This window comes from Falco punctatus (assembly GCF_963210335.1).
Source record: "Falco punctatus genome assembly, chromosome: 4".
NCBI lineage: Eukaryota > Metazoa > Chordata > Aves > Falconiformes > Falconidae > Falco > Falco punctatus.
The window spans coordinates 56,061,835-56,084,616 of NC_137583.1; the positions used below are offsets into that span (position 1 = coordinate 56,061,835).

The window sequence follows — 22,782 nt, forward strand, 5'->3', positions numbered from 1 at the left end:
TAAATGAGTCAGGGAAGGGAGAAAAAGGAATATTATTTTATCCTAACATTTTCATGCATTGCAAGATTTACTTCAAATGTAAAAGATTTAAATCCAGCAGTAAATAAGATTTCTCTTCATTTGCCTTCTGCTCTCTGAAGTCTTTAAACTTCCTATTTTCACAGACTGGCGAAAGTCCATTTGTTTCTTTGTTTTCTAGTGAAAGCTCAGATTCTGGCACAGTCTCCTGATTCCAGGAGCTGGCATTTGCAGGAGGCACCAACTGCCACCTCAATGGGCACCATTGGGCTTTAAAAATCATAAGATCTCCTGATCTCATTAAAGAACAAGAGCATGTGCTAATTAAAGGCAGCCCATGCTTCTTACAACTCTCTTTACCTTTAGGATGGCAAGTCCTATGAGGAGATGAAGAACAGCTTAGGAGATGTGTCGGCTATATCTGAGATCAAAGTGGTGAGTTGCTCCTCGACCATACAGGTGGGAAAACCCCGAGTTTCAACTCCCCTGCATCCCCCCACCAGTTTGCACGAAGGAGAGGGCGTGACAAGGGGACCTCAGGCTGTCAGGGTCAGGCTGCTGCGCTCCTCTGTGCAAAGCGGAGGGAGACGGGATTAATAACCCCTAAATGCACCCAGATCTCCTGGGCCTTTTCCAGCCTTGTGCAGAGGCATCTGTGAGCAGGAGGTCGGCCAGCTGCTTCCCAAACTACACACGCAAACCAAAGCGTGCACAGCTTTGTGTGCTCAGCGTTGTGTGAGCACTGCGCAGTGGTGGGGCTCTAGAGACGCCTGACAAGGGGCTCCTGGCCAAGAAGGGCACAGCCCAGTGAGGGATCCTACAAACCACAGGGAAAACAAGGTCCCAACAGACCCGAATGTAACGGTCACATGGGATCGGTTCTGCCCTGGCCAGGGGCAGGAGGAAGGCTGGAAGGAAGTGTCAGGGGCTTTGAGCAAGGAGAAATGGCATATCAGGGAGGGGTATGCAGGTAATGCAGAAGTTTTAGACATGGTAGATATCTAATCTCACCTTCTGTCCTCCCACATGTACCTTCCCCTGCTGTTATCTTGAGAAGAATGAGACGACTGTAAGTATTTTCAGTTATTTCTAAGGGCTCTCATCAGCGCTGTGCTTTTAGCAGTCCTAACACCAAGATGCAGCACTGATGGAGGTGTGGGACTGGTGGTTTAGCTCAGAATTTCTCCTTGCATCTTTGGACCAACAGACCAACAGACGGTCTGTGCTAGAAACAGCCAGAAACAGGGGCCCCAGCAGAGAGAAAGATTGTGGGATAACCCCCAACTTGCTCTGCCAGAGCTTCTTGTCTTGACATGTTTTCCTCCATTTGACAGGACCTTAACAACATCAGCCTGAACCAGAGGACCCTCAACATGACCAGCTCGGCTGGTTCAAGTACAGCAAGTGCTTCCCCAGATTATAAATCACACTACAACCACAGCGAGAGCAACAGCTACAGCAACAGCAGCAACTACAACAGCAACAGCAGCCCTTCCCTGGTGCCCAACGGTGAAGGAATTTACTCCCGAGAGGTGCTGATGAACAAGACGGTGGATGAACTTCCAGAAGGCGTGGATCCCACTAAAAAAGAGGTGACAGCATTGCTGGTTTGATGCCTTTGTAGCTTAACCTGGAACATAGTCATTGCCTAAGTGCACTAGTACTTTATTAAGTCCTGCTTCAGGCTCAGGGAGATACAGCTGGACACGTAGGTCTCATCAAAAAGCAGGAGCTTCACATGAGAGGAAACTGTGGTAGTTTTACCCTAGTTGAAATATTTCTACTTTTTTATGGCAGAAAAATGAATTTTAAATAGTCATTTAAAAAAAAATATTATTCTGGTAGAGTTGTTTTATCCTGCCACCCAACGTCCCTCCTTGGAGGGACAGAGAATCAAAAGCACCGTTCCCCTGCGACACAAGGTGGCACAGCTGAGAATGAAGTTTGGTGCGGGTGGGGGGGTGTCAGAAAGCTTGCATTTCAGCAGATCCCATCCAGGGGCAGGGAGGAATGCCACATCTCATATTCTGATCAGCCCAAGGATTCTGGCAACACCTGTAACTGAGCCCAAGCAAGCCGATGGGAGGGACAGAGAGGCTGAGTTCCTCTACTCTCTACAACCCACATTTGAGCAGTGTCTTGCCCCAAGAGGTTGCCTGGCAAAGGCCGATACATGCAGCCAGGGAAGCTCATCCACAGCTGTGCCAGCAGCCCTGCCCCACGGCGATGCCCACGTGCTGATGGCTGTACTTCAGCTGGGCTGTGCAGAAGAGCTTTCTTCTACCCAAAACGATGGCGAAAACTCAACCTCCATCTCCCACAGGGTCTTTCTCAGTATCACTGACGAGCCCGCTATCTACAGAACTTTCTTTCTTTCCAGGAATAGGAGTGAACATTTCCAGTGGAATATTTTGGGGGGCTGGGGGTGTAACTGAGCGAGGGGAAGATGCTTTCACAGTGAATCACTACCCAAGAAACCACTCAAAGCTTCACCGATGCACCATGATTCATCCTGGCCTCAGTATGTTTAGCAGGGACCGAATTCCAGCCAGAGCGTGCTAACCCCTCAAACCGAGCATTGCTTTGGGCTGGTGGGCTTTTATTCCCCTGGTGCTTTGGGAAGTGGGATGCGGAATGGTTGCTGGGATATCCCCCCATGAGGACAGGCAGCTGGACAGGAGGACAGGAGCTGGTGGCCTGGAGTCAGGGCTCAGCACAGGCACAGTGAGGAAGGGATGCAGCTGACGGAGGTGTCCCAGCCTCTGTAAAAGCCAAAGCTGACCCCTCCTTGCTCTCTCCCGCTGCAGTACTACCTCTCTGATGCTGATTTCCATGATATCTTTGGGAAGTCCAAGGATGAGTTCTACCAGATGCCCAAATGGAAGCAGCAGAACGAGAAGAAGCAGTATGGACTCTTCTGAGACCGCAGGGGCCATCAGGACTCTGGGACCAACCCTCGCTCTCCTAGGAGCTTCAGGGAAGAAGTACAGACACTTGCTCAATGAACCCACTCCGACATCTCAGCCAGGCCCAGATCCGACGCAGTTATTCCAGCAGCCACTGCTCAGGGGATGGCTCCTTTCTCCCTGCAAACCCTGAACCTAAGGAGGCAAAACCTTTTGCAGGAATGATTTTGCAGGATGTTTTTGCCTCTTTTTGCCACTTTATTGCTGATAGCCATGAAGACATGCACGTGTCACACAACTGCATTGTAGCCTCTTCTTTCCTCTCCCTTTTGCAAATTGCCACGTACACAAGGTCGTGATCTTTCTTCATTTGTAGAAGTCTAAAATTGGGTAAGACAAGGGCTACTTGCAACTGCTATGTAAATTCTGGGTAGGGAGAGGACAGAGGGGGAGCCTTGAGGTCAGGAAAAGGTGATGGAGTAGCCAGATGTGTGATGGGAATGCACATGGAGTGACATCAGGCAGTTCTGCCACTTCTCACCTTGTGGAAAAACTACTCGCCAAAGAACCGCAAGAATCAGTTGTAGCACATGCATAGCCCAGTGCAGGTAAAACAAATGAGAACCTGGCCTAGAAAAAAAATACTTATTAAGAATATATTTATTAGCTGATCTGTTTCAAGGGAATGATGAGCCTGAGGGCTAGACACAGCTGTTGATTTTGACTGCCAGAGAAAGACTACATTTTTATTATTCAGACAGCATCTCTAATCTCACCTGGCTTCCCTGAGCATGACCAGGTGAATGTAAGAGTCCACCTGCCCACAGACCAGAGGGCTGGGGAAGCCAGGAGAGATTTGGGTATGACCTGAGGCAGAGGGTGTCCCAAATGAAGGTTTTACCAGGGCTTCATCCCTGTGATGTCCGTGGGGCTGAGAGTGCTCATTCCACAGTGCGAGCTCAGTCTGACTGGGGAGGGAGGGCAGGGGGAAATGTGAGCAATCAGTGTTTAAGGGGTACAACTGTAAACTAAAGGCAGAATCACATAAGTTTAAGAAGATGTGGTTTTGCAGCTTTACTCCATTTCCCACCTGATCAGTGATTTCAAATAAACAGCCAGCATCAGCACTGTAAGTGTCCTTGATCAGCGTGTGGGGTAGGATGGCAGTAGATCAAAGCTCTGCAGGGCCACCAGTCCTTCAAACACCTGGTCTTTAATGGAACGGGGGATTTCTTTTTAAAAGAAAAGAACAAACAGAGGAGATGGGGCCCCTTCTGTTCCCAAACACGACATAGCCAGAACCATTTCTCTCCCCATACTCACACACCCTGCTCCTGAAGCCCTCTGTTGCCCATGAACAGGACTACTTGGCTGTGCAGCGGTTGGCCTGGCTGCCCACCACTGCTGCAGGGATGTGGGCTTGGAGCTGAAGAGATGCAACTTCCTTGGTTGAGGAGCTAAGGGCTTTCACTCAACACCCAGGACCATGCAGTAGAGGTGAAGTGTCACCATCTAGACGGGCTGGAGGCAGGGGCCTCCAGGTGACGGGGTCTTCTGGACAGATCTTTGCGTTTTAGAATTAGTAGTTGCTTCAAATAAACCACAATGCCATCATTACCTCCGTGCTTCTGCCACCACTGCAATCCCATTTCTGCTTGAGGGTCCAGCCCAAAGCCCACTGCAACCTCCCTGTGCAGAATAAGGTAAGAGTCAAGCAAAGGCACAAATCAGCTGAATTACCCACGTGATTGCTCCTGTTGTGTTCACGCTGAATACAATCAGGGCACATTATCCCTGTTTCAGCCTCTATTGCCACTGCTGGAAGCAGCAGTATTTGCATTGCCCTGCTGCAGCATGCTCCTGCCAGCTCCAAAATTAAGGAATTGCTTGTGCACCTCAATAAAAGGCAGGAATGCCACCTACCAGCCCTGGCTGCGGGCCCAGCGAGCACCACGTGATCAAATGGAGACCAGCGGAAATATAGTCGGATTAGGGAGATTAGGCTGGTTTGCTACAAATTGCTTTAATTCCTGTTGCCGTGATGCTCAGCCACACACGAGTGCTCCTGCCAGGACTTGGAACCAGCATGGCATTTTACAGATAATAGATCCTTTGGATATCTGGGCCTCTTGGAAACGGCTGCTGCTCTTCCCTCCTCATGGGCAGAACTGTTCATACTCTCTGCCTCTGATTTCTAAAGAAAAGATTCTCACACACATCATCCCTTTCACGCTGTGGTGTCTGGTGGGCCATGTCCCACTTCTGCTGCTCCCCTCACCAGACCTCTTCCCTGGAGTGGGGCTCCTGCGCATCCTAATCCAATGATGAGGTCCCTTGACAACGGCATGGATCGTGTCCCTTTCTCTGTGGACCCTGCAGCATTGTCCATCCTGCTCTGGTCCATCCCATCTCCACCTCAGCTACTTTCCCACCTGGCTCCAGTAGTTTTCCCCCAACTGTGCCCACCTGATGAGGGATGTTCTCTCTTCCCACTGATCTTGCCTACCTGTAAGTGCACAAGAGGCAGAGGAAACCCTGGCCTCTCTATGCAGTCCATCTAAGCACACCCTGGCCCTGGATAGTGTGGTCCTGCCCTCACATCTCTCCCCATTCCCTGTCCCCTACTCCTTCAGTACTGGCCACCGCAGGCAGGTAAGGGCTGGTTTAGCTCGATAATTCAACCAAAATCCAATCCTGCAACACCAAAAATGCAAATAATTTTTCTCAGCCAACTCAGGGGGCTGATCTGACTCACACCACAAGAGCTGGTACCAACACGAGGGGGCAAGAATCCCCTGATCACGCCCACTCTCAGGCCGCACGGTGCAAGCTCCCTCCATGGTACAGGGCAGACCTGGGTATCCTTTGTTCATGCTTTTTACCCCATGTCTCCTTAAAACAAAATGCTCAGAGCATCCAGGGAGCAGGGACCGAACGTAGGCTGTCTCTGAGTTGGAGTCAAGGATGCCCCGGCCTTCACCTTCAAATGCATCTCCTGGTACAACACGCCCCATCCCAGAGGTGAGCTGAGAGCCAGCCCATGTCACTGCAGGACACCCTGTTCCACCTCGGTGGCCACTGCCACTCTTGAACTCTTTCAACCACTGGTTGTTAATTCAATATGAGCCTTGGAGTTGTGGATATAATTCACATTTAATCTGGTAACAGCTTATAACATCACACAATATTGTAGTGAAGAGGAAAAATCAATGTGCCCAGCAACGGTTACTGCAGCACAACGAACTCCAGGTAGGACTAAATGACACCCAGTTTTGCAGTGGCCCCAAGGCTCACTAAATCCAGGCTATTTTGGACTCAAAAATAGGTGGGGGAGTGAGTTGACTGGAATATGTTTAAAGGGACATTGGCCTCTTTGGTAACAGCTCATCCTCCCCACCATCAGGCATGAAAAACCCCAGAAAGACTGACAGCCTTAAGAAATTAAGCAGGTCTGTCTCCAACTTCATCTTTGTTGCGTTCAAGTAAGAAAGGCAAATAGCGACAAGTAATTGGACGTCTCCAGATTTTTTTTTAACCTTTAATAGTCTAACATATTGTTAGTAATATAGTTGGCACTTCAAAATATATATTATTTTATTTCAACAATATTCCCTTAACTCTTTAGTTGTACATGAAGAAAAATCACTTGTTGCCATAAATACTGTGTTGCTGAACACTCCTGCCTGCTTGTGCTAGGTTACCTCGACAGCGCAGCTGGGACCAGGCTAACATTTACGACAGTTCCTACTGCCACTTCCTCTGTGTTAAAAAATGACGTTTTTTCTACAAAAACACCAAAAAAAAAAAGAAAGTTCTACTGCATTAAAAATAAGTCCCACTGTCAGCTGAGCGTATTTCCACTGTCACTGGCAAAAGGCATTCTCTGAGGTCCCGTTGAGTGGGTTTTGCTTTGGGTTAGAGGGAAATTTGCCGTTCGGCAGCTTCTTTCTCCTTCCACAGGACGAGAGCCAGGCTTTGAACGCAAAGCAACCTGGCTGAGAGCCAGGCACACAGGCGGAGAAGTGTTCATGTATTTTTTATTATAATACAAAAGGAAAGTTGGGTTATATAACATGGGCCTTTGTAGTGCAGCTTTCTTTTTTAATCTGCTACAGAAAAGAGGAGAATTGCGTCCCCAATTTAAGACTTCATACAGTGAAAGATGGCTGACATCTGAAGTTACAAAAAGTCACCTGGCATCTGGCCACTGATTTCAGTGGTGGGGTGGATTCTTTTCTTGCGCAGATGTTGGGTGTTTTGTCCAGATGTCTGACCAAACCCAACCCAAGAGCTGTACTTTGCTAAAAAGGAGTCCCTTTCCTCTCACTAAAAGCAAAATTAAAAAATCACACTAAATAAAGTGAACTAAAACCACAGCTGGATTGGTCAAACTGGTACAAAAGGGTTAATCTCAACAGCAGCATTAGGATGTCTCCAGCATGCAGAAGGGAGAGGGTCGATGGCTATTTCACATCGGGGTCCTCTGGAACACCATGTGCTGCTCCAGAGAAGGCACTGGGGATTTGACAGGACCCTGACACTGGCAAACTTCACATGCTGAATTCCTTCTAGGTCTGTAACCAAGTTCACTGTGCCCTGAAAGAGCTGGGCTGCTAATCACAGTCCTGGATATTGATGTACACAAAGAGGGTGGAGGAGGAGTACGGGTCTCCATTCTTGGTTAGAAGATGGATGTGGCGGTACCCTGGAAGCAGAGACACAGATGGAAAGTGGCTTTTAGTCCAGCTGGAAAAGTATTCGCTAGCATTTGCCAAGACCCTGCAAAAACATCTCCTTGCCTCAGAGTGTTTCGCTCCCAGTACCCCAGAGAACAGGTAGGTCTGAGAGGCATGGCTTTGAGCATTGGTGACATTGTGCCCAAGGCCACTGGTGACAAGGGGATCCCTTCCCCAGAGACAGTGTTAACAGCTGCCCAATAAACCATTTATCACTTTGCTCCTACCCTAGAGAGAGGACCTGTTCTGACTCGAGGTGTGATGGATCTGGACCAACTCATCTAGGACACTGGAGCCCCCCCAAGGGCTCAGGGGTTGTGATGAACAGGGAGCAGGGCCTTACCTTGCTTCAGGCTAGTGAAGGGAAGGGTGTACTGCCCGATGAAGTCATTCTTGGTTGACATGTCAAAGTCTTCCACCACAAACCGGACCAGGGCAAGTGCAGGGATCTCTATATCAAATGTAAACTCTTCATCCCATTTTGGGTTAAAACCTGGGCAACATAGACAAGGATGGAGGTCAGAGCTGCTCACGGTCAAGGAAGGAAGGGAGAGATGCTCACAAGCGAGAACGGAGGTCAGAGGTGCTTGCAAATGGATGGAGACTTTGCCTGACTGACAACCTAATCTGACCCAGGCCAAAGGTCTTAGGAGGTGCCAAGACCATTGTTCCCAGCTCCGATACCGATTTTCTACCTGGTATTAATAAATCCTTCAGCTCAGGCTGCTCAGACCTCAGCACCATGGCCCCAGAAGGCAGTGAGGAGCAGGAGGGAAGTGAGCTCAGCTCCGCTCCACAGGATCTTGCTGGCTGATACATGGACGTCTTTGGTTGCTTTTAGACCAGCTGCAAATTCCTACAGCCCTAAACCAGGGGAAAGCAGAGAGGAGAGCTGTGCCTTTGTGTCATGACAGCCTTCTGGCACCTTAAGCCTCACTGAGTACTCAAGGTACACCCATCTGTCAGCACTCTGTGCCTCAGTTTCCCTGTCTGTAAGAAAGGTTAATGAGGAGTGTCTGATTACAAAAAAAGCAACATCAAGTCTGTGGACAAAATGTTTTATGTCTCCCTGTATAAGGGCAGTGTCTGAGACAGCCAGATTAGCCCCACTTCTGTTATGGATAAGGATCTTGTGGTCTGGACTCAGAAAGCAAACAAAACTGAGACTGTCACATCAGAGGAGAGATGAAGAGCAATCTCCGTGCTCGCTCTCCAGGTCACGGCAGGTGCTCTCTGCAGTGTCAATAAACCACTCCCCAGAAACAAACAGGAGGAGAGCACATCCTGTTGGGAATCCTGCTGCCCTTGGCCCAGCCTGTGCAGAGCAGATACCCAAGGACAGCAAAACATCAGCTGAAGCCTGTCAGTCATGGAGGGTTTGTGGATGATTCCGGAGGAGGCAGGGATCTTTCAGCTGACCCTGAAGGTGCTGAGATGGGCCTGTGGACAGTGCTGCAGCAGAATACCTGTGCTGGGTTGGTGCACTTTATTTGGACTTTCATAGGATTAAATCAACTGGACTGTTCAGATAACATACATCTGCTCCTGACCTCCTTCATCTTTGGGAAAAAAAAACAACCCAGTGTTGTTGAGTCCACGGGAGCAAATCATGAAAGCTGAGGGAAAGTCATCAGCCCTGGGACAGCAGGTTTCACATCTGTCGGGGATTTTCAACTCATTCCAGAGTCATAGCAAGACGATCAGAGCTGCTGAGCCAGCAGGTTCCCACAGCCTCTCTAGCTCCATGGCTGCACCACTGTGACCTGATCTGTGCCCACAGCCTTCAGTCCCACCAACACAGATCATAGAATCATTTAGGTTGGAAAAGACACTTAAGATCATTAAGTCCAACCATAAAATATCAAACTAGGTGAGCTGCTGAAGCATGGTCACATATCTGAAACCTCAGCCCATGAAACGCAACCCTCTCCCTGCAGCTGCTCCTTTCCAACATTGATGTTTTCACTGTTTGATTCACTTTCCATTGGACAACACTCTTCACACCAGCATGCCTCCAGTATCACTCCAGTACCACTCCAGCCAGCCAAGGGCTGGCTGTGGGGCTGGGTGTGCTAAGCAGCCCTGAGGAACAGGCCTGGCAGGTCTGCAATGTTGCCTACACAGCTTTGACTCAAGACATTACAAAAATTATTGTAGGTGACGGAAACGGCTGTGAGCTTTAGGAGCTAGGCCAGATTTACTCAAACAGGAAAGAGGAAAAGGGAAACACTGTTGGCAGGGAGGAAAATATGCGTTGGCTTTCTAGTGCTTGGCTCTTACTCTACACAGAAAAGGGGCTGGGTAGGGGGTGGGGATGTCTGTGCGTACACACATGCCTGCGTGTTTGTCAGCGGGAGGGTGAGGTTGGATTTCTCAGACTCCTACTGTCTCGTTACTCCCATAGGAGGAAGGGCTGAACATACCCTCTGCAAACTCAGAAGGCCACACTATTCAGACCCTCACTGCACAGAGGGAAATCACAGCCACGTTTGACTGATGAGAAACGGTCCACAGGGATGTGAAACGTCTGTCTGATCTCTGAGGTCAGTGCTGGGTAAGGCTTGAGCCCGGCTCCTTGGAGGAGGGGGCTTATGGCTTTCACCCTTCACCTGTAACATTGCTGTGATGTGCATTAATCTACCACCAGTGCCACTGTGGACAAGAGGATGAGCAGATGCAGCGTCCCTGCCTTGCGAGGAGGCAAGGAGGTACAGGAAATGTTCTCCTGCACAGATTATGTTACATATGAGAAGAGGCTGAGAGAAGCTGAATTATTCAACCTGGAGAAGGTTAAGGGGATTATTACTGCTATCCTCCATGACCTCCTTATAGAGAAGACAGAGCCAAGCTCTTCTTACAGGTGCACAGCAAAAGCTTGATGCATAAAGACCACAAACCGCAACAGGGGAACTTGTGGTTTAGAATAGAGATACCTTATTTTGTCATAAGGTCAGTCAAAGACTGGATCACTTGAGAGCGTCTGGGGAATCTCCATCTTCAAAATTCATCTGGGCAATACCCTGAGCAACTTGAGTTGAGTATGGCCCTGCTTTAGGCAGGGGCTGAACAGACACCTCCCGAAGTCCCTTGCAACCTCTTTTTTTTTTTTTTTTTTTTTTTTAAGTTTTTGACAACTTTCAGGATAAAATCAGCCTCACAAGAAGCCTTTTTTAGGGAGATCTTGGTGGGGACCAGTCCATCCCAGGTCAGATACAACTGCATGGAGGCAAAGAGCACTTCCAAAACTCTAGCTCTGCCAATTTGGCAGCCAACCTCAAAACTGACGTTATTTTGCAGGGAATGTCTGTCTCCAAACATCTTAGAGAGAGAAGAGAGGAAAGAACCCCTGAAAGCAATTCTCCATAGGGATATCAATGTGTGGGGCTAGTTGATGCCACCAGCAGTCTATAACCAGAGTCCCTGCACTGAAGCAGGCCAACAGGACCTCACCTATCTGCTTAGTGTGGGTAGGCTTGGGTGCACCTGGACAGGTCAGGCCACAGGGCACCAGCCTTGGCAATAAACACTCTACTACATGGAATGAAAGGGTTACTGCCCCATGGAAGCAGCAGTGTGGATGAAAACCCCTTACCATTGTTTTCAATGACTTTGGTCTGCTTCTTGTTGTTATCCTGTTGGACGCCATGGATCTCTACCGTTACCTTAGGATCAACAATGGAATTTTTGCTTTTGTTCACCTTGGGCAGCTGCTGACCAGAGATGATCTGTGAAGGAAACAGAGGAAGAGGTCAGGATATCATTAGGAAAGAGGGCTCCCTGGCACATTTCCCTCTCCTTCTCCAGGAGTGCAGGACTTGCTGTGACAAGCTGATGCTGGTCTTTCAGAGCCAGTGTTGTGACATCCTTCAGAAGAAGTTGTCATGAGTCAAAGCACGTAACGAACATTGCTCCAGCCCAGCCAGCTGGCTAGGGGACAGGCAACTTTTCTAACTGTCCCCACAGTGATCAGATGATACCTGGAAACAACAGTGCTGACTGTTGACTGCATGTCTGCCTGTATGTTTCTGTAACAACAGTGAATGTTGTCATTAACCTCTCCTGTTGCCAAGCATTAAACATGTGAGTAAGTCCCTGGAGGATGAGAGCCCATGCAGGACTGAAGCAGAGACCCCAGCGGTGGGAAATGAGTAGGGGTAAGATAACATTGCCTAGGTGGGACCAGGAGAAGGTACAACCTACACACACCCCCTGAAGGTGGATGCTACTGAGACATTTTCTGACTTCTGTTCTTACTTTAAGCAGAAGCTTCTTCTTTGTCCCCCATGTTCCTTCTGTGATGGATTTTGGATTGAATTTGGTTTGTTCATCCCGAAGGAATTCCGGCTTTAAGACATACCCAGAAAACCCATTGTCCTGGAACCGACCCTGGTAGACATCCATTTCTGTGCCTGCTGTCTGGAAATTTAGGGCAACTGCAACATAAATAAATAAATTCAGTCACTTTTAGATAAATCAATGGGAATCTTTTTATACTGATTCTGTTCACATGAAATTGCACTTTGTGGACATAAACATTGGCTTCCCATGCTTCAAAGAGCAGTGATAAAACTCTCACAGCCTGATACCCCTAAGGATTTCTTGCATTCAGAGATGTTAGAGACAGGAAGAGCCATTACAGCCACCCCACTTGTCACCCTGCCTTCTACAGGATCAAAAAGTGTCCTGCATTGAATTTATGTCACCTGGTTGAAAATTGCATCTTTTAGATAAACCTATTCATTTCTACACTGAAGGAGTTCTGAAGGAGTTATCTCCTGCAGTGAAGACAGCAAATCCTTCTCAGATTGTTTCTCTGGCTACTTAGCCTCATTATAAAACCTCCTTTCCAGCCCAGATATGCCTGTTCTCATTTGCCATCCTGAGGGGCACTGACGCCTCTGTTGGTTAGACTAGAGAGTTCCTCGCTGTCTGAACTCCTCATGTGGGAGCACAGAAGCTGTGATCAAATCACCTCTTCATTGTCTTCTGCCCAAAATAGATCAAGCCTCACTGGTGTCCTAACACCAGGCAGATTTCTTGTATTATTGCCGATGTGCCACTATCTTTTTAAAAGCATTAATGTCAAATCTGGAAGCAGTCTCTGTGAACAGTCTCACTAATACACATAGGGAGCACACACGGACCACAGCATCTCCTTAGCACTCCATTGATTTCTCAAGGGTGATGCTAACCCCTTTAGCAACTTCTAAGACAGCTCTAGGACAGACAGTAATTTATGTTGATCCTGGGTCCTACATACCCTGTAATACTTGAAGGCCAAAAACATTTTAAATCACTCCTCTGCTTTTCCACCTGCAAGCAAGATTTTAATAACTCCAGTATACTGCTTCTACTGGGAGCTGTAGGTACTTGGGCTTCTGAAAAATCTTACTTTGGGTGCCCAAATACTGAATTCAGGTCAGATAAGGCATGCAGGTCTAGCTTTAGTGTACCCTGGGGGACCTGATGTTGCCTTGCAGGGACTCTCCTGAGTGCTGGGAATACAAGCCCATGGGGGCTAGTTGTGGCCCCATGGGACTGCAGAACCCAGCAAGTTCATATGCTGCCAGGCACATCCAGCCCATGCATATCTACACGGCTGGGGCCAGGGAGTCCTGCATCTGCAGCTTCTCTTGTCTGGCTGGGCCACATTGGCACAACTGGGACATTTCCAACATCCAGCATCACCAAGAGAGCCAAGCATGTCATCGCCACCCTGCCCACTTACCACTGCACCAGGTTTCCTGGATGACAGCTACAACATAATCCACTTAACAGGCTCTGGGACCCTAGTTTTCATGAAATCTCTGAGACAACAACATACCACCAGGGAGGGGCCTCAGTGCTCTAGGGCTAGGTATTATGTGGTGCTGCTTTGACTACAGGGAACAGCTCAGGCCACAGCTTGGCCTTTGTATGGTTATGGCCTTGCCCTAGGGCCCAAGAGAGTTGAGTTTAATTTATCTCTGCCAGATATTTCAGGACACTTTTCAGTATGGGACTGTAACTCCTGGCTCCCTCCTCCTTTGTTAAATGGCAATAACTCTGCTTCCCGTGAAACTGCAGGGATGCACACGTTAATGTGCAGGAAAGACTCTCCTAACAGTTTTGAGGTGGGCCAGAAAGTGGTCTAGGAAAAGTCACTGAGCATTGGCTGAAGAGCTGATCCCTCCCAGTGACCAATGAAACTGTCTGCAAATGGCTTGAGCTCACACATCCACCTCAGCTGAAGCCCCTTCCTAGCCAGGTCATGGGTGACCCAGCCAGGCTGACCCTCTCTTGATGTCCCAGTTGTACCCACCGATCTGGCAGCCGACATTCCAGAGATCGATAGGGTTGTAGTTGGAAGAATCTGTCCTCCAGCCTGCAGGGTAGATTCGGCTCAGGTGCCTGATGTTGTGATGAATAAAACTGGTTGCTACAGAAAAAAAAAGAAGAAAATGTCCCTTTCAGTGATGGGGGCTACTTTTATCTCTTGTTGATGCTGCTGTAGACACTCCCCCTCTGCCTAGTGAGTCTGGCTACATGTGAACTACCTGCATAAAATGCTCTTCTTGGTAATAGCCTCTATGATATTAAGTTATTCCCACTGTTTCTCAGTGACATTCATGAGCAAAGAGATCATAGCCCATGTCTTTCAGGATGCCTTTTTCTCATGCTCAACCACCACTAACTGGCCCTTTATGGGGGACTGGGATAGGGGATGGCCTTTTGCTGGGGCAGAACACACATACCAGACTCCTGGGCTAGTTTCAGAGCTTTGCTTTCTGTGAACGATGACATCTCGTAGAAAGCCCGAGGATGGCTAGGGTCCTCAAAGCCATTGAAATGGACACTCTTGCAGTAGACAACTGTGTCTGACAGCTCCTTGGCCAGCTTCAAGGTGTCACTCTAAAAGCAGGAAAGATTTGTGGAGAGTTTCTGCAGTCATACTCAAAAGTAATAATCATGTTTTCCCTAGGACCCCTGGGGTTCCTCTTCTCTGACATCTTCACGTGAAAAGGATGCATGCTATCAACCTTCAGTGGCACCTCTATGCAGAGAGAGGATGGAAAAGGGACAGGCTGCCCTTGCCATGTCCCTTGCCCCGTATGGAGAGTGCTAATCCCTCCTCCCAGAGCATCACTTCCCTCTCAGGCCCATCCTGGCCTGTCCAATGATATCACTGACTTCCCAAGTGTTACTACCAAGAATATTTCGTTTCATTTCATCTGGCCCATCTCTCCTTCTGCATTTATCTGCACGTTATTATGTGAATAAGTATTTTAGCTTGGCTATCACAACTCATTAGTGATTAGGGCTACAAACACAGTAGGAACCAGCTCAGTCAACCTGTATTGGTGAGCTAAGAGAGGATTTCACACAACAGATGCTTTGCCATCCCAACCCCCTTGTTGCATGATGCTCTCCAGATAGATTCTCTCTTTGTTGGTAGGGTAGCATTTCTGTGGCTCTCTGCATGCATGATCACTTGTATTTCAGCATCCATGGCTGTCTTCAGTTGGTAAACTTTACAACAGAGCCCTAGCAATGAGTTTTCCATACTGTCCTGGTCCCAAGCATGCCAACCTGGGAACGGAGGGATGCTTTGGCCTCCACAGGGCTTAGGCTTTTTTTCCCTTGAACTAGGAAGTTCTCACAATGCTTTGATGCATCTCACTCCATAGCCACATTCATTGGTGCAAGGCTGATTGAGAGCCACTAAGCTCCCATTAGAAGCAAGAAAAGGAGACACTTCAAAATTATACACATTATTGACTACAGTTCAGAGAAAGAAATGAGACCCTCACAGAGTGAGCAAATCAGCAAGGGGAAGTATAGAGCAGACCAGATCCAGAGGCAACATCAATCAGCTTTGCCATCAGTGGGACTTTATGTATTTATATGACGTGTGAACCTTGTCTGTAAGGGATTGGCATTCACAATGACCTGCAGTCTGGAAAAATGAATGTCCTCACATGAGGGAGCATAACACTGGTATAAAGGCCAGCCTTTTCCTCCCAGAAACAGTCATCCCGATAGCTTTTGTATTGAGCCACCCCTTCCCCACAGATCTGTAGCTCTTCCCTCTCTCCCTTCCTCCCTCCTCTGGGTCAGCAACACAGGGCCCAGTGAGGGTGCAGGTATGTCCCAAAATATGACTAGAAAAGCACCAGTCTCTGGTAATAAACAAAGTCATGATGGTCCCATGACAAATAGATTTCTGGTAATCAGAGACAGATTGAACATGTGCCCTTCCACTGTTTCCCTAAATGCTACATGGTCTGTCCCAGCTGTGGGTCCTCCAGCCTCATCTCAAGGGAAGAGGCCACCCTCCACGCTTGGCTGGCTCTGCAAGATCTCTCGTGGTGCTTGAGACAGAGATCATGAAGCGGAACAAGGACCAGGATCTTTAGCTCCAGCAATTTCAACAACTCACCCTTATATATCCCCAGATAAGTAGCTGAAACCACAGTGAAAACTTAGTTGGGAACGTATTAAAAGCATATTAAAATCGGGTTTTGTTTTGTTTTGTTTTTTTAGGCATGGTACAAAACCCACCTAGAAAGGGGCTTCCCAGCATAAATTGTGGGATAGACTAACAAAACAGGATCTCCTGATGTAGGACTTCAGAGCCTTCTGCAATAGGCAAAGATCTTTTTTTATAGCTTTTCTGTCTTTTCAGGTCTGCCCCTTTTTGGGACTCAGTTACTTCTTTTACTTACCTTCCCCTTCTGCTGTATCTCAGTCTTTACAGATTCATCTTCAATTTCAGCTGCTTCATCTTCATCAGAGACATCCTCAGCCTCCAAGTTGTTGTTCCCATTTGTTCCAGTGGGGTCCTCCTGCCTACTCAGCTTCTTGCCTTTCACAAGGATCTTCCCTTTCAATTGCTGCACAAGGAAAAGTGGACAAATTAGCTGGTGAGTAGAAAAGGTTCTGGCCCACCCTGAAGGAGCAAGGATATAACAGCCCCTCAGCTGTAACCAGGGCCAGGGCCTTTTAGAGTTGCATCAGTCACTGGATATTATCTATAGATATAGGTAAAAATAAGTCTGTTTTTCCACTGAGGCCCTTCCCTGCCTCTGGCCAGCCTCTGAGACTGCAAGCCACAAGTTTGAAAACCCCAGATAGCCCACTGATTCCCCTCTGATACAGAGCTGACCATCCCCTCAACTAGACAACTTAAACTATTGTGCTGTTAGAGGCATGAAAAATCTACTATTTTTTTCAAAACTGAATGTGGCTTAGCAAAAAAGGCCAAGTCTGCCCCTCTGTGGGGCCCTGTTACTTAATTTACCCCAGTCTCTGCAATGTATAGTTATAAACGCATGCACAACTTATAAAATCGTATGAGATCCATGCACAGACTGAAACAGCGCAGCCCTCTGCTTCACTGGACATTTCAGTGGGGAGAGAGGTCCATTAAGTTCTGGACCTGTGCTTCATGCATAGCAGACATGGAGGGTTAGTATGTATGGGATCTGGCAAGTGAAATCTTAGGGTGCTGACAGCCTAAGGGAGTGTTCCCAGACCCTTCCCAAAGATACCTCCTCTTATGAAAGGAGCTCCTCCTGTGACTGCTACCATGGTACAACACTAACCATAACCAGCAGCGTGTGCCAATGTAACGCATTGCTGAATCGACTCTCTCCAGCCTCTTTCAAAGTCCACATAAAACTCTTTGGTGAAGGAACCCTCCAACAGTACGTGCTTGCTCACAGACCACCTTACCACTGATGTATCTTGTGCAAGATCTGACTATGGGAAGAAAGCTGAAGCCTGGAGAGGGCTGACTTTGAACCCAACCAAGGCAGCAGCAATTTTGGCTGCAGGGAGCAGTACTGAGAAGGGTGACTGCCTGGGTCCAGTCTCTAAGTGAGCGGGTTATGCCTTAAAATCAGGAACACCCCTAGACCCTATAGCTTTCAGCGAAGTCAGTGAGAGATTTGCTGCCAGCTTGGATCTGTTTGGTACTGCTGGCTTTGGAAGGTTTTAGTTATTCCAGAAAAATGCAATCTCAGAATTAGTCAATGCAACCCCTCAGTCTGTGTGGTATGTTCCCCCTTTCTCAGAGACACCCTGTATTTGCCTTTTCCACTACAACAGCAAAGGCAACAAACCCCACCATTCTCAAATGACAGGACTGTGGAAAACCAAGGATCTTTTATAAAGCAGCACAGGCATTTTCAAAGAGCACCATTCCTGCTTTGTGGGTACAAGCTAATTGCATCACATCTTTACAGAGACCAGCCCAACCCCTCAGCACCCAGCAAAGATGTGGATGAAGCTTGGTTTGCACTGAAATTTGGCACTGGCACCTGAGACAGCAGTCAAGAGAACTTCAGCTACCACAAATAATCTGTTTACATTGGGGCACTTTCCCTGTCACTCAAAAGCTACACAAAGGCAGCTGGAAGGAATGTACTGGTTACTGGAAATAAAAGGCCCAAAGGAGCAGTCAAAGCACAGCAGTATCCTCCTCCCCATCCCCAGACCCATCTTCCCTCCTTCCAGCCCCTCAGCTCTCTTCCAGGCAGAGCTGTGACCTGCTTCTTCACATCCATGGCCAGGAGATGAGTCAGCTCATCCTCAGAGTCTCACTTCAGTCTGCTCCATGTCTCTTCCCACCGTCCTGCCTCAACACCCATCTCTCCACTGTTCTTCCACAACACTCACTGGCAGCAAGTGAAATCCAGTTCTGTGTGAGTTTTTAGGCTCCAGCCAACACTTTGAATGGACAAGCCTGGAGGGATTGCACTGGGGACAGCGAGAAGGGGCTCAGAGAATCCCCTCTTGTCCTTTGCAGGCTGCAGATAGCATCCTGCTACATAATATACTAGCTGCTTCTGCTTTCTAATGCTCCATAAGAAGTGTTACTGCCTCACCTCACAGGTCAACAGTAAAGAGCTAGGGATAAGGTATCTGGGGCAGATTGCTTGATTCTTAATTACCAGTAGGGCTACTATCCCTTTTTAAGCTTCTTCAGTTCAGAACAGCCTGTCCAGCAAGTGGGAGGTGTAACTTCTGGCATGAACCCATCCTACATGGCTGAATAACACCAGCAGTGAAGGCACAGCAACACAGCCTCCACCTTGTCTCCTCACCACACCCCATACCAGGGCTGCCAGCAGTGGGTCCTTGGTGCTGCTGTTATCCTGTGTAGACTGTGGCTACTCTGGGAAACCTTGGATATGCCCCAGATGCTCCCCATGGCCACAGGAACACTGGTCAGCCCAGACTGTGTTGTACAAGAGTCTCCATAGGGCAATTATGGTGGTCCCCTTTGGCCTTGAAATCGCCAAGGCTGGCTCCCTTCTGGAGTCCTGTTGCATAGCAGAGTTTTAGGATCCCCTATACAGCTAACTTCCACCATGACTACAAGGGAGAGCAGTCCATGTGCCACTTAACTCCAGGGGAGAAGCATTAACTTGGTCCACAATAAGGGGTGAGATTCAACCCAAAACAGAGCATTTTCACCTCCTTTTCCTGCAGAAGATGCAATTCTACAGTAACATTCCACTGAACCCACCCTGCAGAAGCTGCCAGTCCCAAACATTGTCTTCCTTCATTTAATATGGGTACTAGGAAGCAAAGTCCTAAATTTAAGAGCTTATCTTCGACAAGGCTTTAAATGAGCTGATACACACAGACACAAACACACACATGCACTTCTTCCATCTCTCTTGGATCCCCATCACGTGATACTGTTTCCAGCCCGAGGCAAAGACACTCAGCTCATCAGTTCAGCTCTGTTGAGCAGATCCCTTGTCTTAGGAAGAAGCATTAGCTGAAATACTCAAGAAATACTCTCCAAGTAGATCATAAAGGTATCCTGACTGCCTGTGGCATGTCCAAAGTTGAATACAGGTGTGCTTGTTTTCAGCCTTTCTTTTCTCGTGTGGGCACTGGACACGTGGTGTAGCATTGTTTCCAGTTCTGTCCTTGGCTATGTGGTCTGCTGCTCCTGGGTGGACCAGGTTCAGCCCCTTGCCCCCAAGCACAGTGATCCAAGTTGTTTCCATGTGATGATACCACTGAAAGCCAAGGATTTTTAGGGACAATGCTGTGGGGAATTTGTAAGCTAAGGAAAGGCTACAAGGACACTGGACTCTACTGTGAACATACAGTGGAGTGGCTGCTGGAATAGATCCTTTCCTTTCCTATCCTTTTTCCTTTCCTTTCCTTTCCTCTCCTCTCTTCTCCTTTCTTTTCCTCACATGCCCTGTAAATCACATTGCCTTCGTTCTGTGCAAGTGGAGCTCTCCTGCTCTCCCACCTTTTCTACTGCATGCTCAACAAGTTCAGCTCTGCAAGAGAAATGGTTCTGACACATGGCTTTACTTCCTTTGGGATTCTGTGACTTGGGACATGGCAACCATCTTAAAAGCACTGTTGATTTTATCAGAAGGAGCAAAAGCTGTAAAGAGCAGAGGATTTTAAAAGATCCGCATACACACATTTAACACACCTGGAAGTTTCCTACATAGATGTTCAGTCAGGCATAAGGCAGAATGACTTGAAGCCACGTTCATGCCAAATACACAGTGCCAAAGTAATCCTCCTGGGCTGCCAGTCCCTGGGGTCCATTGCTGGCTTAAGAGACCTGTGACTGAACCCAGCCTGGACTTACCTGAGCCAAACCCAGAAGGGTTTGCTGCCTTGCGGTGAGCATGGGGCACAGCAGCTCAGCCACTCTGCTGGCAGATCAGTAGTGCTGAGCCCTGCACCACCACTGCTATACTGCAAGTGGTTCCTGAGCTGCATGGTTCAAAGTGGTGTTGTATGGGGGCACAGGACACAGCAATGAATGTGACTGATGGGTCAGCTGGTGGGACAGTGGAGGTGTGGGATGGCAGAGACCACCGCCACTGCACTGCACCTCCCAGTTCATGTTCCTAAGGGTCACTTAGCAAGACAGTTCTGTTAAGCCCAAAACCACTGTCATTGTAAACAAGGAAGCCCAGGAACAAAGATCTGGAGGGGTTTCAGATATGACTGATATGCTGAATAGTTACATGCAAGGTTGGCAGCTGGTTTTGTCTTGTTCCAGGGCTGGGTTTTTGCAGCATTTCCAGCTGGAATGCAGGGACAGGGGAAGGGGCCCTAGCAGACCCCTGTGCACATAAGGGATGGGGCAGAAGGGCCTGCAACAAGCAATGAGCTGCAGAGACCGGATCAGCAGTTCTCTACAACCCTGGTACTGCCCGGCACCTTTATGTGACTTTTGGCCTTTCATCCTACAGGCTTTTAATTTACTGTTGGGACCTAAAGACATCAGCTTGAGGGAGATATTTAGATGCTCTGTGTAGCCCAACACTGTTCCTGAAGGGAGCCCAATAAATCAGATGCCCGCCCTGGGCTACGGTATGAATCGTTAGCATGAATCCAAACTGTGTCAATCTTCCTTTAATTACTGACACTGCCCTGCTAACACACCCTGTAGCAATGCTTCGCCTGTTTTTATTTTACAGCCTTTCAGCCCTCTTCCCAGTGACAGATCCCACCCTTTTTCTAATATAAAAAATACTACATTGTCCTGGGCTTCCCCATGTCAGCTTCACAAGGAAGTGGAAAACCCAAGAGATTTCTGGTTTGTTTGATTTTTTATTTTTTTCCTTAATGTTTCAGCTTCAATGTATTTTCCAACAAAAAAACCAGCAGTCCAGCCCTTTTCACATTCTGCCAGTTCACATAGCAGGAAGGTAAAGTACCAGCGAGAAAAGGATAGGTTTTGCTACATTGGCAATTTTTCTCCCTTTAAACTAAATGGATCACTCCTTCCAATGGAGCATATCAGACCAAATCCACTCACTAAGGTAGGTCTGGGCTGTTTTGTTCCAGCTGGGGCCGTGTGTCTGTCTGGGCAACTGGAGCAGGAGGTTAGACAAGCACAGGAATGGGAAAAACATCTTTGGGAAGCTGGGGTCATTCCTTGCCACACACATCACACATTTCTTTCCCTGGTGTTTCTCCTTTCTCTCTTCATATCATTTCCCTAGTCACAAGGCAGTGTTTTGAAAAGCCATCGGCATCCTTCCTGATCCTGCATCGGGAAGCCAGGAGGTGACAATGAAGACTTTGATTTTTCCAACTCAGGGAACAGCCTGCAGAGACCTGTCTCCATGCTGGGCGTATTGTCACCCTTATAGTCACTTCTTAAATGGAGGCACCTTGTCTGTGGCAGTGCAAATGTCCTGCTGAAGCAGCAGCATTAAAAAATATGATTCATCCTAATTTATTGCACTGGTGCCTAGGGACCAACCCAGATCAGCTTCCCTCTATGCTAGGCATTGTATCAAGCAAGGCATGACACTCCCAAACAAAAGGGGAAAGTCAGAAAGGAAAAAGAGAAAAAGGCAGAGAGACAACAAATATAGAAGACATTTTGCGTGGATCGTTTCCCTATCCTTTCTCCCCTGATGACTGCCAGCTTTATCCCACTCACAAACTCTTTCCAGCTCCAGCTAGGCATGCTCATCCAATTTTTGGCAAATTATTTCTTTAGTAAAGAAATGCAATTTAAAGGGAACTCTAGCTATCTACACAGAATTAGATTTCTGCAAAGTGCTTAAGAGAAAAGAAAGAAAGAAAACAAACCGGAAGGATGGAAATAGATGAATGTTTCATTTTTACATATATGTTGGAAACTTTCTTTGTTCATATCAAGATTCCATTTCCATTTTTTTCTAGTGGTCAGCTAATGATTTTATAATCAAGGTCCACTGTTGAGGGCTGTATATCTCCTTCCTCCTGCAGGGCCCAACCTCAGCTCCCAGCTTCCCAGCTGCCCTGATTCATGGGAATCAAAGGGGCATCTCTATGCAGCCTCCTGCCTCCCCTTGTCCTCCATGGATATCTCCACCCACACCACCCCAGGCCGTTCTCAGAAGGAGGACACTTCATGCTTGATACAGTCTTAGATTACCTGTACTAGTTTTCCCCTTGAGTTTTGAGGGGCAAGCAATCACAGCTTTCAGCCCTCATCGCTTCCTAATCAGCAGCCTGGATCTCCACAGTAGAGCACCCAAGGCATTAAAGGAGGAGGAGAGCGTATGCTACAGAGCTCAGAACAGAGCAAAACATTTCACTTACCATGGTATCAGGCAGTGTTCAATCTTGCTGAATTAAAAACATTAGAC

General features: G+C 47.9%; 2 protein-coding genes across 3 annotated transcripts in view; one reads left to right on the plus strand and one right to left on the minus strand.

The window, feature by feature from the left end:
* The window catches only part of VILL (villin like), a 40,523-nt gene extending 34,178 nt beyond the window's left edge, over positions 1–6,345 (plus strand). For both annotated transcript variants that reach the window (XM_080383010.1, XM_080383009.1), the window contains 3 exons: positions 385–453; positions 1,353–1,610; positions 2,826–6,345. In XM_080383010.1, coding sequence (XP_080239136.1) covers positions 385–453; positions 1,353–1,610; positions 2,826–2,939 — 441 coding nt within the window. In that variant the 3' untranslated portion in view covers positions 2,940–6,345. The remainder of the gene's footprint in view (positions 1–384; positions 454–1,352; positions 1,611–2,825) is intronic.
* Positions 6,346–7,165: 820 nt separating this feature from the next.
* PLCD1 (phospholipase C delta 1) overlaps positions 7,166–22,782 on the minus strand; it is a 39,242-nt gene continuing 23,625 nt past the window's right edge. Inside the window, exons 7-13 of the mRNA XM_080383012.1 lie at positions 16,366–16,533; positions 14,395–14,551; positions 13,962–14,078; positions 11,915–12,093; positions 11,253–11,385; positions 8,004–8,153; positions 7,166–7,629 (exon numbers count right to left, since the gene is read on the minus strand). Of these exons, the coding sequence (XP_080239138.1) occupies positions 7,538–7,629; positions 8,004–8,153; positions 11,253–11,385; positions 11,915–12,093; positions 13,962–14,078; positions 14,395–14,551; positions 16,366–16,533 (996 nt within the window). The 3' untranslated portion in view covers positions 7,166–7,537. The remainder of the gene's footprint in view (positions 7,630–8,003; positions 8,154–11,252; positions 11,386–11,914; positions 12,094–13,961; positions 14,079–14,394; positions 14,552–16,365; positions 16,534–22,782) is intronic.